This window comes from Dermacentor albipictus, chromosome 2, assembly GCF_038994185.2.
Source record: "Dermacentor albipictus isolate Rhodes 1998 colony chromosome 2, USDA_Dalb.pri_finalv2, whole genome shotgun sequence".
NCBI classification, from domain to species: Eukaryota; Metazoa; Arthropoda; class Arachnida; order Ixodida; family Ixodidae; genus Dermacentor; species Dermacentor albipictus.
In genome coordinates, this window is record NC_091822.1 from 205,760,831 (window position 1) to 205,775,237 (window position 14,407).

The window sequence follows — 14,407 nt, forward strand, 5'->3', positions numbered from 1 at the left end:
TGCTTCGTCGCGCTAGAGCACAACTGCTCAAGCAAGTTGGTTGCGTGAACGTGCACGAACGTTTATACAGACAAGTTCGTGTGGCAAGTCCATTGTGTACGTCTTGTGGCTGCTACGAGACACTTCAGCACCTTATATTTGAGTGTCCCGCTTTCAGTGCCCAGCGCATGTCGCTAGTGAGAAACTGCCATCTCCTTGGCCTGCGGTGTGCGACGCTCGAGGAATGTTTATACCCCAGTGGTTGTGCATCTAAACGTGATCAGGGCTATCGCGCCCTACTAACCTTTCTAGAGTTCTTAGGTACGCGTTTGTAGCGTGAACATTCAACATACTGTAGTAGCGTGACCTTCAGTGACCGGCCCTACTGTGTGTGATCTGTACTGTGTTCTAACGCTTTTTCCTTCGAATATGGGAGGTGGCGGGTTCAAACACCTTTTAGTGTATATTGTGAACCGACTACCGGTGAAACCGTGGTTGCGTGCAGCTGTACTTGGCGTCTCATCGTGGAGCGCACAATTAGCCGCATAGCGAACTAGCCATGGATGTTATTGATAATTGTGGAAGCTGTTCGACGCGGCGTCACTTTAATGCCGGCTGCAGAATCGAAACTCGGCAGAACAACGTGCGTAGTGTACTGTGTTCTACTTTAGACTCTAGATCTGTCCTGTTTCTCTTCCGTTCCCCTCTCCTCCCCTCCTTATTTTCCATTTCTGTGTTGCTGTCACCTCCCTTCAGAAGAGCAGGCAGGCGTTGTGCCCCTTCCGGTGGCAGTTGCCAGCCTGCTCGTCGCTTTCCCTTTCCTGTTAACTGCGTATATGTGTATATGTGTTCAAAACAAATAATAATAATTATGGACGGTCCAAAAGTTGAACAGCGGGGTGTCGTGAGGTTCTTGACAGTGGAAGGTATTTCCTAAAAAGCTATTAGTCACCGTATGGCTGCCGCGGTGTACATTGAATATTGCATTTCGTTGGCCACGGTGAAAGGTTGGAGCGAACGGTTCAAAGAAGGACATGAAAGTTGCAAAGACAATCCAAGACCGGGCTAAAGCCACCGTGCAATCACCCCAACACAACTGCAAAAGCTGATGAGCTGATTAGACAAGAATGGAGGATAAGCATCGATGAACTGGCAGAGCGTGTGAACATCAGTCACGGTTCGGTTCGCACTTTAATTGATGAACATCTCGGTTATTGGCTCTTGTGTACGCAATGGATGCCGTTAGAAGAGGGAGAGGTTCAGCGCTGCCTTGACTCATCTGATCCGGTATTACAATGAGGGTGACTACTTGTCTGCACTTTCGACCGGGGATGAATCATAGTGCCGCTACTACGAGCCTGAAACACGACAGCTAAGCTTACAGTGGAAACATTCGAATTCACCACCCCCAATGAAAGCAAGGGCCGTCATTTCTGCCGGAAAGGTGGTGACTTTTTTTTTTTAGATAGTCAGGGGCTATTACTGATTGAATTTGCTAAACCTGGATAGTCTAGCGGTCGTTTCCGGTATAGTGAAACGCCGGATCGACTGCACGTCCCAATCAAAAACAAACGATGTGGAAAATAGGCGAATGGGATCATTTTGCTCCACGGAAGTGCCCGTCCCCACGTTGCTAATTTGGTTAACACAAAACTGGCAAACTTAAAGTAGGAAACGCTGCAACATCCGCCATAAAGCCGCAGACCTGTCGGCTTGCGACTTCCACATTTCGGGGCAACTAAAAAACCAGTTGAAGGGAACCAGATTCGTGTCGGACGATGACGTGAAAGCGTCAGTTACCGAATTTTCGAAGCTGCAACCCGAGAAGCTCTATGAGACGGAAATCACGCGACTCGTCAGCCAGTAGTACAAATGTCTAAATGTACATGGAGACTACTTTAAAATAAAGTACCCCGTTTTTCCTATATTCGCATTGGCTCGCTTTCATTTGACCCGCTCTCGTATATTTTGAAGAACTCCTGCTTTTCATATGTGCTCTCTGTTGCGGCTGTGATTTCGGTGCAATTACTCACAATACACGACTGGTGACAGTTGCTTCTGCGCACAACACTAGAACAAAGGACAGCGTCATTGAGATTTTTTTCCTTGGTCGTTGCATATATACAAAAGATGTAAACAAGGTTCTTGAGTGACAGTTTCATAAAAATATCTGTCCTAAACTTCTTCATTCAATGGCCTTTACATTCTTGATATCAGCGGCATGCGCTGCTTTGTTGGTTTTGAACTGATATAGTTCTAAAGTCCGTGTGACATTTTCTTTACCTATTGAATAGACGAAAAACACGTAATCATTGATATCAGTTATTTGGGGTACAATTTTTGGCAGATAGGAGTATATTATTTTATGCAAAAATACGTTTTACTTGTCTTCACAGCGCATAGCGTTCAAGAATTCGTCTGTAGCATCTTTAGCAGTGGCAGTGCAGTTACTCATGTATTTGATCCCTCGACAAGTTCTACAAGGAGGAGGCCGAACTGTCGTGAGCCCCCCCTCGAACGAAATTCCTGGCTACGCCACTAGGTGGTAGGTGTCTCGTAACTGCCTGAAATATTTCTTCTGCAGACCGAAACGCGTTCACAGATTTTTTTTTTAACCAATACTCGTTAGTTAAGTTTAGCCCCGAAGCTGCCGGCTGCAGTTCCAACATGTGTGCTGTGTGGACGCCTCTAATTTAAACGTCCTTCCTGTAAGTTTTCTTTTTCTTTTTTACCCCTGTTCTTTCTTTCCCTCTCTCTATCTCTCTTTTGAGAGATGGTTCAAAGGCAATGCTAAATTTATGGTATGTGGAAAGACAGCAACTCTACATTTTAGCTACGTTTCTTGCAGCAATAAACTTTAGGGCAAAAAGCGAGGGAATAGAGCCTTATCGGCGATTACAATGACAACGGGAAGCGGCTTCGATGGCAGCGGCTCTTCTCTTTCTTTTGCGAGGCCACAGATGTCGGTTCAGAAGCAATGAAACTTTGTAGGCCTCCAGAGAAACTCGTTGTCAAGTGTCCTTTTAACGTGCAGACTTTTATTTGGGTTGTCCCTGAAACATGCTTTTTATAGCGCAAGTTTCCCCAACAAGCTCCTATGCGTCGCTGTCCGACTAAAACGATGTCGCCTTTCTGTAGCTTTTTTTTTTTGTCACACGTGGCAGGGCCCCCATCACACTACATTCTACGCTGGTATTTGGATACGTGAAGCGGGATACCCGTGCACGCGCCTGCTTATAGTTGCCCGATCTTTTCTTTTTCTTTTTCTAGCGCACTGCAAGGTTAGCAGCAGTGAAGAAAAATAACGATCGTCATTCTTGCCGTTATGTGCGCGAAAATTTCCAAACGGACAAAAAAGATATATAGCAAACGTCTTCTACAAAAAAAAGAAAAAAGTTGGCAGATGTGTATCAATCCATCAAAGACAATGAAATTGTATAAGGGAGTTCTCAGGAGACCTTCGAAGATGTGCTCGAAATCTTTTTAAGACTTTTCAAAGGTTTCACTATATTTAGTGCAATTCATTCGCTGTGCCCGCGCCATTATTCAAATGCCTCGCTATATCCGAGCTCAATAGTTGTATAATGGGCGAATATTTTGTATATTTGATACTTGTATATTGGTAGTCAGCGCTTTGTCCTTTCATCTGGCCTGCTAGTCAACTCGCCCAACCCTGATGCATGATGTGCGTCGTCACATCCAACGCGCGTTGCCGTCCGGCTTTGTCGCCCGTCACCGACTCTCGCCGCCGACGCGCGAATCCGAGAGCCGTGCAGCTCGGCGGGTCCGTCCGCGGATCCCCGAGGTGCCGCACGACGGGGGAACCGCCGGGGCCTCGCGGGCCCAGCAGCCGGCGCGCATTCCGCTAGCCGGTCCGGTCTCGGCGGTTTCTCCCATCCCCGAGATGCGGAGCCGCGGACGGCAGCAGAACAGCTGCTGGCCGCGTGTTGCGACGCTTTGCGCAACCCTGCAGTGCGTCTAAAATATTCTCTTTTTTTTCTGCTGTTTGTGTTCTCGCTGAGGGAAATTCCTAAAAGGACTGCACGCTGAGGAACAGGTTGCTTTCAACGCATCACACGAGCACTTAAATGGAATACTATTAGCTTCGCTGCCCTCTCGTCTGCGTCACAAGTTGTCGGTACCAGCGCTGTAGCTGCGGTGCGCATGTGCTGTCACCCGGAAAGGGATTCACTGCGAAGCTGGCCTTGCTGGCTCACGCATCGCACATGCGCCCGTTCTCACTTGAGTGGCAGAAACAAAGAACCTGAAGCGAGTCGCTGCTGTGCCGCAGTTGAGCGCAATGTTCGACTGCCTTTCGTAACCGTATGGGTGCCCTTGTAGCGCCGCTATCGCGCATCCAGCGCCGAGAAGCGACCGCCGTCGACAGTGGCGACGCGGCTGCCTCTCCGCCGACGCCGTTCGACGACGCTTTGGCGCCGGACACTCGACAGCTTCCTGTTCGCTATGCGCGAAGCGTCTCGAAAAATTCGGGTGCTATTTATTCGTTTCGAAAGGTTTCATTGACCAAAGCGAGCCAGCCCCACTCTCCCAATGTATCAGTACCGCATTCATTCACTTATTCATTGATTCATCCTTGGGAGGTCGGGCGCTTTTTCCCCCTTGTTTACTAACATTGATTTATTCTCTACGGAATCGCTTTATTCTTTTTATCCGCACTGCTGTAAAGGTGGCGCTTCTCAGGACTTCATTCGAGTTATTCGTCTGTCTGTCTGCAGGTTGAATGCAAGAAGGCGCAGCCCAAAGAAGTCATGATGCCCAACAATGTGGCACGGGGAAGAGGTGCCGGTAAGTTCTGCCTCGAATCTCGTTTCTCTCTTCTTCTTTTGTCTATATTGATCTATCTTTAAACATATATATGCACTTGCCAAATAAAATGTGTTGTTGATCCATTTTGTGCATATTAGATAAGAATTCTGCCACATGTGCTGTCAGCGACTTTCCTAATGAAAATTATATCTTCTTTCGTAAACTAATTTTTCGCATTGAAGTTATACTTGCACGATTTTCAAATTCCGCAACGAATTTCCGGGTTCCATCTACAAAAGTGTCTTTCTTTCCTAGGTGTGTGCGGTTGTCATTAATTAAAAAAAATTATCTCGTTCTGTAAAAAGAATCACATTTTCACGCCAGACATTGACGAAAAAGATTGCTTAACCAGCAGCAGTGCCGGTGTCACCGCTTTTACTCCTTTCCGGGCAACATCCTTCGAGTTCTCACCGCCGTGCCACTAAAAGCAGGTCGCATACGCAGCTTTCACGTGACGTCACCGACTCAGCTTCTCGCAACGCTGGTCCAGCATAATGATGACGTGGCAGCCATCTAATATTTTTGCGCCTCTGAATTGGAGAGCTCTCGCATCGCCCGACCGCGCATGCGTTCCGTGGTCAGCAGGACACGCGCTCCATTCGGGGATCGCTTCTCTGCGCGATTCCTGGAGTCAACTGTAAAAAAAATGGCGTCCGTGAGAGTTGTTTCATGCAAATAGCGCGCGTGAAAGAAGTAGCGCAGCTGTAGCAGCGTCCATTCTGTGCATACTTAATGTTGGCACTTAATTGCATCCGCCACCCAGTTTTTCGAGCAATACTTGGGTTCAGCCGAACCGAACCACAAAAAGAAAACTGCTACGGAGGTCATCGTCGCCAAGTGTCTCCACCGTGAAGACAACACCACAGCGATGGCCGTACACTATGCTCTTCATGCCTGTGGACCCAGTGTCAAATCTGCGACTCCTAAACAGGCAAGTCCTTTCTGAGTTTCTTGAGGGAATCGCGCCAAACGAGATAAAGGACGTGAGAATAAGCGCACGGAAGAATGTCCTTGCAGTAGACGTTCTACACCTTAGTGCACTGCAAAGCCTGCGGCACGTAACGGAGATCGACAAAGTGCAAGTGCGAGCCATGATACCTACTGGCTGCAATGGCACTATCGGCGTCATTTATGATATCGATATTTCTATACCAACCGACGACTTACCAATATTAATAAAGCCAACTACAGAAGGCACTCTCATCACGCACATCACAAGACTTGGCAACACCCGTTGCCTGAAGCTGTGGTTTGATGGAGACAGCCTTCCCTCACACGTCAAAGTTGGTCACGTCCGCCATCCAGTCCGCCCATACGTACCGAAGCCCCTGGAAAGCTACAAACGCTGCAAGATGGGGCACGTAAAAGGTGTCTGTAGGAATAACCTCGTGTGCCCACGGTGCGCCGAATCTCATTCAGCAGATGCCTGCCGCGCAACTGTGTTAAAGTGCCCTAAATGCCATGGTACTCATGAGGCCTCATTTAATGATTGCCCGTGGGTGAGGAACGAGCGATCAGTACTCAAACGTATGGTACGGGACCATTCAACACACAGAGAGGCTGGCGCTACTCTCAGGCGACGACGACTTCGGCACCGAAGAGCAGCACGAAGAGTTACGTCTACTGAAAGATATACGCCATCTTCCGGCAAAGCGGCTACCGTATCAACGCCAACTTCCACAAAGACCAACAGTGCGAAAACGAAGACTGGGGCAACACTCTCACCTCCTGAAGAGTGGCCTACACTTCCACGAGCACAACCTGCCTCAGAGTCACATCAAATTGCGCCGCCCTCCAATGACCTCACGAACCGCGGATGGGACGACGACTGAGGATCGCCGAGTCATAGTGATGCTGAAGTCACTTATGGACGCCATGCGCATTCTACTGAGCAGCATGAAAGCCCCGTCGGCACAGAGCGCACTGCAAATGCTGGACACCTTGAGTCCGGTGCTTGCGGCTCTAGGGTAAAACCACGGCCCGAGAGATGCCGTCGTTTCAAGAGGAAGTCAAGAATGCATCTGTCTTTCAGTGGAACGCCAGAGGGCTTAGGTCACGCATGTCCGACATTAAACAGCTTGTCTTTACGCACCAGTTCCCCATTATGGTGATTTGCGAGCCCAACCTGTCAGCTCCCATCAGACTGTCCGGGTATGAGTGCATTATGTCCTCTACCCACGGAGAGTGCAGCAAGGTTGTTGTGTTTATACGCCGTGACTTGACTTATGTGCATCACCCAGTGCCTCCTGACGAGGCAAATCAATACGTTTGCTTAACAGTGAAGAAGAAAAAGCTTACGTTCACAATTCTTGGAGCCTATCCATCTCCAGCAAGCCGTCTAGATTGTGAGCGCCTACGGGGAATTTTAACATCGACTCCACAGCCGTGGGTGCTCACTGGTGACTTTAACGCCCACCATTACCTATGCGGAAACTCCAAAGTTAACTCTAGAGGCAGAACGCCTGTGAACGCGAATTTTGCTTGTCAAATGATGGAAGCCCTACTTATCTGCGTGGATCAGCGTATAGCAGCTGCTTGGACCTAACCTTCGTTTCACGTTCGCTTTCGAGAAGAGTGCACTGGTTTTCGGATTTAGAAACACGGGGTAGCGACCACATCCCAACCTACTCGAAGATCGAAGGTTTGACTAGCTCCAAGTCCCCCGGAACCGTCCAGTGCACCGATTGGCCTAAATACAAAATAATAATGGAAGACTGTTGTCGTGACGGCACCTCCTATAACCTACAGGGCGCGATAAAGGATGCCATGCAAACAACCACGCATTTGCTTTCGAGGAGTTCTTCCCGCACCGATTTCGACACTGAATTAGCAAAACTTCGAGCAATTCGCCGTCGTGCGGAGCGAAGATATAGACGCATGAAGTCCAATCATGATTTGAGATTGGCTAGACGAACACAAAAGAAAATACAGCGTCACATGAACAAGCTGGCTTCGCGACAATGGGCATCCTTTTGCAAGTCCGTGGATCCTCGAAAACCTTTGTCGCTTATATGGAGGACTGTTCGTGGCCTTCGCACAACGTCTGGTCAGCGCCACCCGTTTAAATCTCTGGCACTTTATCTACGATGTGGAGATATTGACATCGCTGAATCTTTCCGCAGAAAGATTGCTGGCGAGGCAAATTCCGATGGAACGGGTACGGGAACGCTCGACCACCCACTGACCTCACGTGATCCCAGCATGGAATGCCCCTTTTCTGTGGAAGAACTAGAAGCTGCGCTGGCTTTGTGCAGGCGTTCTTCAGCGCCAGGACCTGACGGCATTACATACCGTGCCCTGTGTAACCTAGGAGACCAAGCTCGGAAGGCACTCTTGCTCCTGTACAACGACTCCTGGCAGACGGGTACGGTTCCGCAAGAGTGGAAGTCAACTCGCCTCATTCCACTTCTCAAAGCTGGCAAGTCGCCTTTGGACATTTCCTCATACCGTCCGATCGCACTTGCCAGCTGTGTCGGAAAAACAACGGAAAGAATGATTTTAGCACGTCTGGAATGGTACTTAGAGTACTATGAAATCTATCCATAAGCTATGGCCGGATTCAGACGGGCCCGTTCGTCAACAGACAGCGTTGTTGACTTTATAATATTTGTGCAACACCAAAAGGCCTGTAAGCGACTCTCTGCTGCTATGTTTCTAGACGTTAAAGGAGCTTATGATAATGTCACCTATGAAGCCATCCTTAGCACGTTAGAAGCCGTCGGACTTGGTGGTAAGATGTATATGTGGGTGTGCAACTACTTACAGAGGAGACCATTCTACATGCACACAGAAAATGGCCCGACGTCCGAGCATTACGGTAGCCGAGGAGTCCCTCAAGGAGGAGTGCTTAGCCCGACTCTTTTCAAGCTCACCCTCAGTGGATTAGTTTACAACCTGTCAAGCACCGTACGACCTTCCATCTATGCGGACGACATCTGCATTTGGGCATCAGGTGTGACACGACTTCAGCTTCGCGCTCGGCTTCAGAGGGCAGCCACAATGACATCTTCCTACCTTCGTGAACAAGGACTTGAAATTTCATGCGGAAAGTGCGCAATGGTGGCATTCACGAGGAAGCCAATGTCTGGTTACGGCGTATCTATTAACGGACAACTTATACCATACAGCAGAAGTCACAGGTTCTTGGGAGTCGTAATTGACAGAGACCTGTCTTGGACTCCGCACGTCAATTACGTGAAAAAGCGGCTGACTACTATCTGTCACCTGTTTAGGTTCCTTGCAGGAAAAAGTTGGGGAGCATCTATACACGCTATGTTACAGTTGTACATGGCGTTGTTCGTTGGATTCCTGCGCTACAGCCTGCCTGCAATATCCAACACCTGCAAGACTAACCTGCGTACGATTCAAAGCATTCAAGCCCAAGCCCTTAAGATATGTCTTGGCTTACCACGCAGTGCATCAACGGCTGAAACCATTGCCCTAGCGCAGGATTACCCGATCACGACCCACATTACCGTTGAGACAATACGTATGCATCTCAGGCATTATGCTAGGACCCCTTCCCACCACTTGGCGAGCCTCACTGCTGGAAGGCCCTGCTCGACATTTAGCGGTATTGTCAGTGCACATCATGCGTCGTTTACTTCAGGGTACGCACCTGCGGCCAATCCAGCGTTTCCTCCGTAGTGTTTGAGCCGTCCACAAGTACATATAACGATTCAGGGACTACAGAAGAAGACAGATCTACCGGCCCCTGCTCTAAAACAGCTGAGCTTACTTCTTCTGCATGAAAAGTACAGCAACCACGTGCACATCTATACCGATGGAGCGTCTACGTCGTGCAGTTCTTCTGGTGCCGTGGTTATACCAACGCCACGAATGACACTGCGGTTCAAGACATCGCATGTCACGACCTCAACGGCGGCAGAACTAACGGCCCTGCGTCGAGCACTGGAATTCATTGATTCGGAAAGACCCAGAAAATGGGCTGTGTTCTGCGCTTGTACGCAGTCAGTTCTCCGACACGGATGTCATGACCAATTGACATAGGAAGTCGTGAAACTTTACCATGATGTCTAACTAAAAGGTCACGAGGTCGTTTTTCAATGGGTACCTGGTCACTGTGACATCAGTGGCAATGATGCTGCTGATAACGCTGCCCGCACAGCACATCAAGAAGAGCACAGCGTACCAATTCCGCTTTCGAGGACTGACGCTGCAAGGCAGCTAGACACCTGGCACGCAATCTCACAGTGACCGAGTCGAACTCGCCAAACTTACGACTTACGCGACTGCATCGACTAAACCCCTCCCTGCAACTCCGACCTCCACTCGGACTTCCTCGACGTGAAACTGCGCTTCTCTGCCGCCTTTGGTTAGGAGTGGCCTTCACAAAGGCATACTCTACATTAATTGGAGTGACTGACAGCGCAGCATGCGAGGTCTGTGGCACCGAAGAAAACATCGACCACCTGCTGTGCCACTGTTCAAGATATGCCCCAGAGAGATAACAACTTGTCAAAGCTTTCCAAAAACTGGACAATCGGCCGCTTGCTGTGCAAGTGCTGCTGGAACACCGCCCGCATCGCCCGTCGGCCCATAAAGCGGTGAAGGCGCTTTTGTGTTTCTTAAAGGGACACTAAAGTGAAAAATGATTTCTTCTGCATCAGTAAATTACCGTTCTACAACACCAAAAACACCACTCTTACAACGATAAGACGTTTGGTAAGCCAGAAAAAGCGCAAGAACGAGATACGGTTGGCGACGCCTACTTAAGTTCCCGCACCTGGGGGCTGTGACGTTTTGGATTTTGATGGCATCTTCTAGGGCCTACTAAATATATGTAGTAGTACAGATTGACTACATTGTGTTCTAAAGGAGCCAAATATTAAACATGCCAAGTTTCGGGAACCTTTATTCAGCCAACGCGGCCCAACTGCGAAACATACTCTGGAATCCCTGACGTCACGCTGACGTACCGGCGTTGGGGTTTCGGCGCGAAATTCAAATACTGATAATTGGACCTCCATTTTCTCATCTAATAATCAAACTATTTTTTTCAAATGACGGCCTGCAGGGTTCTCAAACAATGCTTCATTAGTCTAAACTGATTTATTGTTTCGCTTTAGGGTCCCTCTAAGGACGACGGGCTTGTGCGACCATCTGTGACTATTAATGCAATTTCTGTAAGACCACACGCGTCAGCGAACTCGCCGCAATTTCCTTCTTTCCTTCCCTCCTCTCTCACCCTGTGATCTTTGTTTCCCCCTTTCCCATTCCCCCGGTGTAGGGAAGCCGACCAGATGTTATTCTGGTTAACCTCCCTGCCTTCTACTTTTCTCTTCCCTCCTCCTACTTGGGTTCAGCTCTGTCGTATACGTCTAATAACCTAACTGTTACAGCTCATTTAAAATGCACAAGAAACCTTCATGCCTTATGACTGACGCCCTGCCTAGCTAGAAAGCGCGTATATCCGGAAAGGAAATAAAAAAAGCGGGAAAATAACTGAAGACCAGTAACACCGTCGCGCTTTTTTATTCCTTTTCTCTTCTTTTCTTTCCTTCCACTTTTTTTTTTGTAATGCGGCTACTGTGCGAAACGCAGCGCTGCTCCAACAAAATTACCACTGGCGTCGCTCGCGAGTTGGCGTCGCTCTATTTGTCGCACTGGCTGTGTAAAAACACAACGCGTGAATCCCTCTTCCAGAGAGGCTTGAGTGGAGAAGAAATGCCTGTAGAACAACAACAAAAAATAGCACATGGCTTCGGCTGATAAACACGCGACCGAGTCAAAGATTTCAGACAAAACCGAGGAAATCCTGAACGGACTGAAGAGAAAAAAAAAAGCGAACAAGGGGAAAGCCGCCCCTTACATCGCAGCAGTAGCAAAAAAGAGGAAGAGAGCCGGTGATGTACGAAGCTGCGTAGGAAGGAGGAGGCGTGGCACAGGAGGCGGCAGTAAATAACGCGAAGAATTGGCGGGATTAAAAGTATCCTCCGAGAGCGTAGGAAACGCCGACCTTCGTTCCCCCTGGACGCACTTTTCTTTTCCAAATCTTCTTGGTGGGCAAAAAGCGAAGAGACGGCAAGACTGAAGCCGAGAGCGGCGCGGGGAGTCCAGCCGAAGGTTGCGCACAAAAAAAAAGACAAGCACTGCGCCCAGAAAGCTGAACATGACAGCGGAGACATTAATAATGATCCCCCTCAAAGGGCTTGTGGAGGGGCTCAAACACGGCCTGCGCACGGCTTGTCCTCCGAAAGAAAATCGGGAGAAGCGCAGGAGAACGCGGGGCTGCCCGGCATTGCGGGAGAGCCAGCAGGAGAAGCCCGCCAGGAAGGCGCTCGGCACAAAAGTGTGTAACCCTAATGGATCCATTTTTCCCCTGGTCTCCTCCTCGCCTCTTTTGTGTCGTTCGAGGAGAGCGCTGCGCGATGACGGAGCGAGCAGCCATCAATAAGCCGCTCCTCCTTCGGAGGCGGCCATATTGGAAGCATTTTTGCTCTTCGCGAGCATTGTCGCGGGGTTGGGGCGGCTCGCCACCTCGTCAGAGAAGCGCAGCCTGCGGGCGTACCATGCGCGCGGCGTCTGCTTGGCACGACGACGACTCGTGCCGGGGAATCCCGTGGGCTGCGTCGGGGCGCGCGCGGTGACAGGCACTCCTGACGGCTCATAACTAGAGTGGGCTTGGCGTCGAGACATGTCTGGCCAGGCGGTGACGAAGCTCAACTAAGCCGATCACATTATTCAGTGTTGTTTCTACCGCAAAGCTATATCGTTCTCAGGATAGAAGCTATAGGTCTTAAAACGAATGTTAAGCTAAGCAGTATTAGCAAACTACGCTTCTGGAATATTTCAACTACCAGTGTTACTGTGATATAAAGTTTCGTATCAGCCAGAACAAAAGAACCAGAACACGAGACCCTAGGCAACAACCTGGTATAACTATTATGGAGCGAAAAAACATTTATTTGTGCGCGTTATTTTGCGCCATAATACTTGTACCTTGTAATACTTGTACTTGTCTCGGCATAGGCACCGACTACGGGGGCGGCTCCGGGGCCCGAGCCCCCTCCGAAGTTCTCCGGAGGGTGAGAGGGGGAAGCCCCTTCCGGCGCTGCCGAAGCCTACCTCCCGTCCCCACCTAAAGTGTCATTACCAGAGTTTTGTCACCCACATCGCTTGAGATTTTCTTTGGGTGGCCTCTACACTCCCACTTAAAGTCTTATCGTGGCTAATCGCTTACTCCATCATTGTTGGCAGTGACGTGCACGACATTTAATTCATACTTTCGCTAGATTTCTGCAAATCCTGACCACAGGAGGACAAGCGCATTAGAAGCACCAGCGGCGAGTGCCCCATCCGTATTTTCTCAATTAAACATCGTTTTCAATGTCCACTGTAAACACCATGTACAAACAGAATATATTTCAATATATACACAGAATAAGGTATATTATAGTTTTGAAAGAGAAGGAGGTAGCCAATTAAGAATTATTGCTAAAGGTATGGATAGCCTATGAATGAGTATGTTGCTGTATGTTCGCCTCGCTTCAAATTGTTTTGCGCGCTTTTTTAACCTGAAGAAAAAAGTACAGACTTCATTGACCTCCTCGGCAGATTCTTTTATCGACGGCGTGTGAAATGCACGTGAATGATATGTGTCTCAGTATTCCTTCTCTTTCCGATAAGCAATACTAATGACTCCTGAACAAAGAAAGCTCTCTTCTAATAATTTACGACATTTATTAGGGATGAAAACTTCGCTACTTGCATGCAGAAGTCTTAGATATGTGCAGGGTGTCCCAACTATACCAGTAATGTTTTCGTTACTGAGATTTAATTAGGTAGATGTAATTAACTGTCTAACTCGAGACGTACTATCATAGTTATCCATATTTCAGTTAGGTATTTGTATGCAAAGCCAGAGGACGCCTAACTGCGGTATTTTCAGCGACGCATACAAATTTTTTTTCCACGGATAAATAAACCCTGCGAAATCTGGCGAATGCCACGTGACTGCGCTCCTACCCGCAACATAATGCAGCGCCCTCGGACAGGCTCCTTCGGAGTTAGCCAGAACGAAATGAAGAAAATAAAGAAAAAGATCACCGCCTAAGCACTCCGTACAAATGGTTAACCAGCGAAGCTGAAATGTGCAGCCCCGGTCTTTATCACTGGGTTAATCCCAACGGTTCATTAAACAACGGCTTGGTAGGCAGCGGAATCCTCGGTACGCAGCTGCTCTATGCGCTCGGCTGCACGAGCCTGTTCTTGTGCCCGGCCTGCAGCATAGGGATGGCATAGACCAGCTCGTTCCCGGTTCTGCTCGCGGCGCTGCTGGTCGAAAGCTGCCTGCTCCTCAGGACTATGTATGACGCGTGGTCTACCCATTTCAGAGCCGAAGAGGAACTACTGTGCGCCCGCTCGGCTGCGACGGAGTGCAACAACCTCACTAAGGGCGCAGCCAATCGCGCGCCTCTCTTTCGTCTTTCTTTTTATCGTGCATTTGCATGGCGTTGCACCGGAGGATTTTTCGGCGTGCAGGCGACAGACGGACGGACGGGTGAATTGGCTAGCCATATACAGCTTCGCTGTAAAACATCGTGATCTTATCTGCCGCGCTTCGGTCGAAGTAACACGT

The 14,407-nt window shown here is 49.0% G+C and overlaps 1 protein-coding gene across 5 annotated transcripts in view; it reads left to right on the forward strand.

Moving 5' to 3' along the window:
- LOC135903397 (RNA-binding protein Musashi homolog Rbp6-like) overlaps nt 1-14,407 on the forward strand; it is a 1,054,134-nt gene that overhangs the window by 850,632 nt on the left and 189,095 nt on the right. For all 5 annotated transcript variants that reach the window (XM_070534623.1, XM_065433710.1, XM_070534624.1 and 2 more), the window contains one exon: nt 4,716-4,785. In XM_070534623.1, the coding sequence (XP_070390724.1) occupies nt 4,716-4,785 (70 nt within the window). The remainder of the gene's footprint in view (nt 1-4,715; nt 4,786-14,407) is intronic.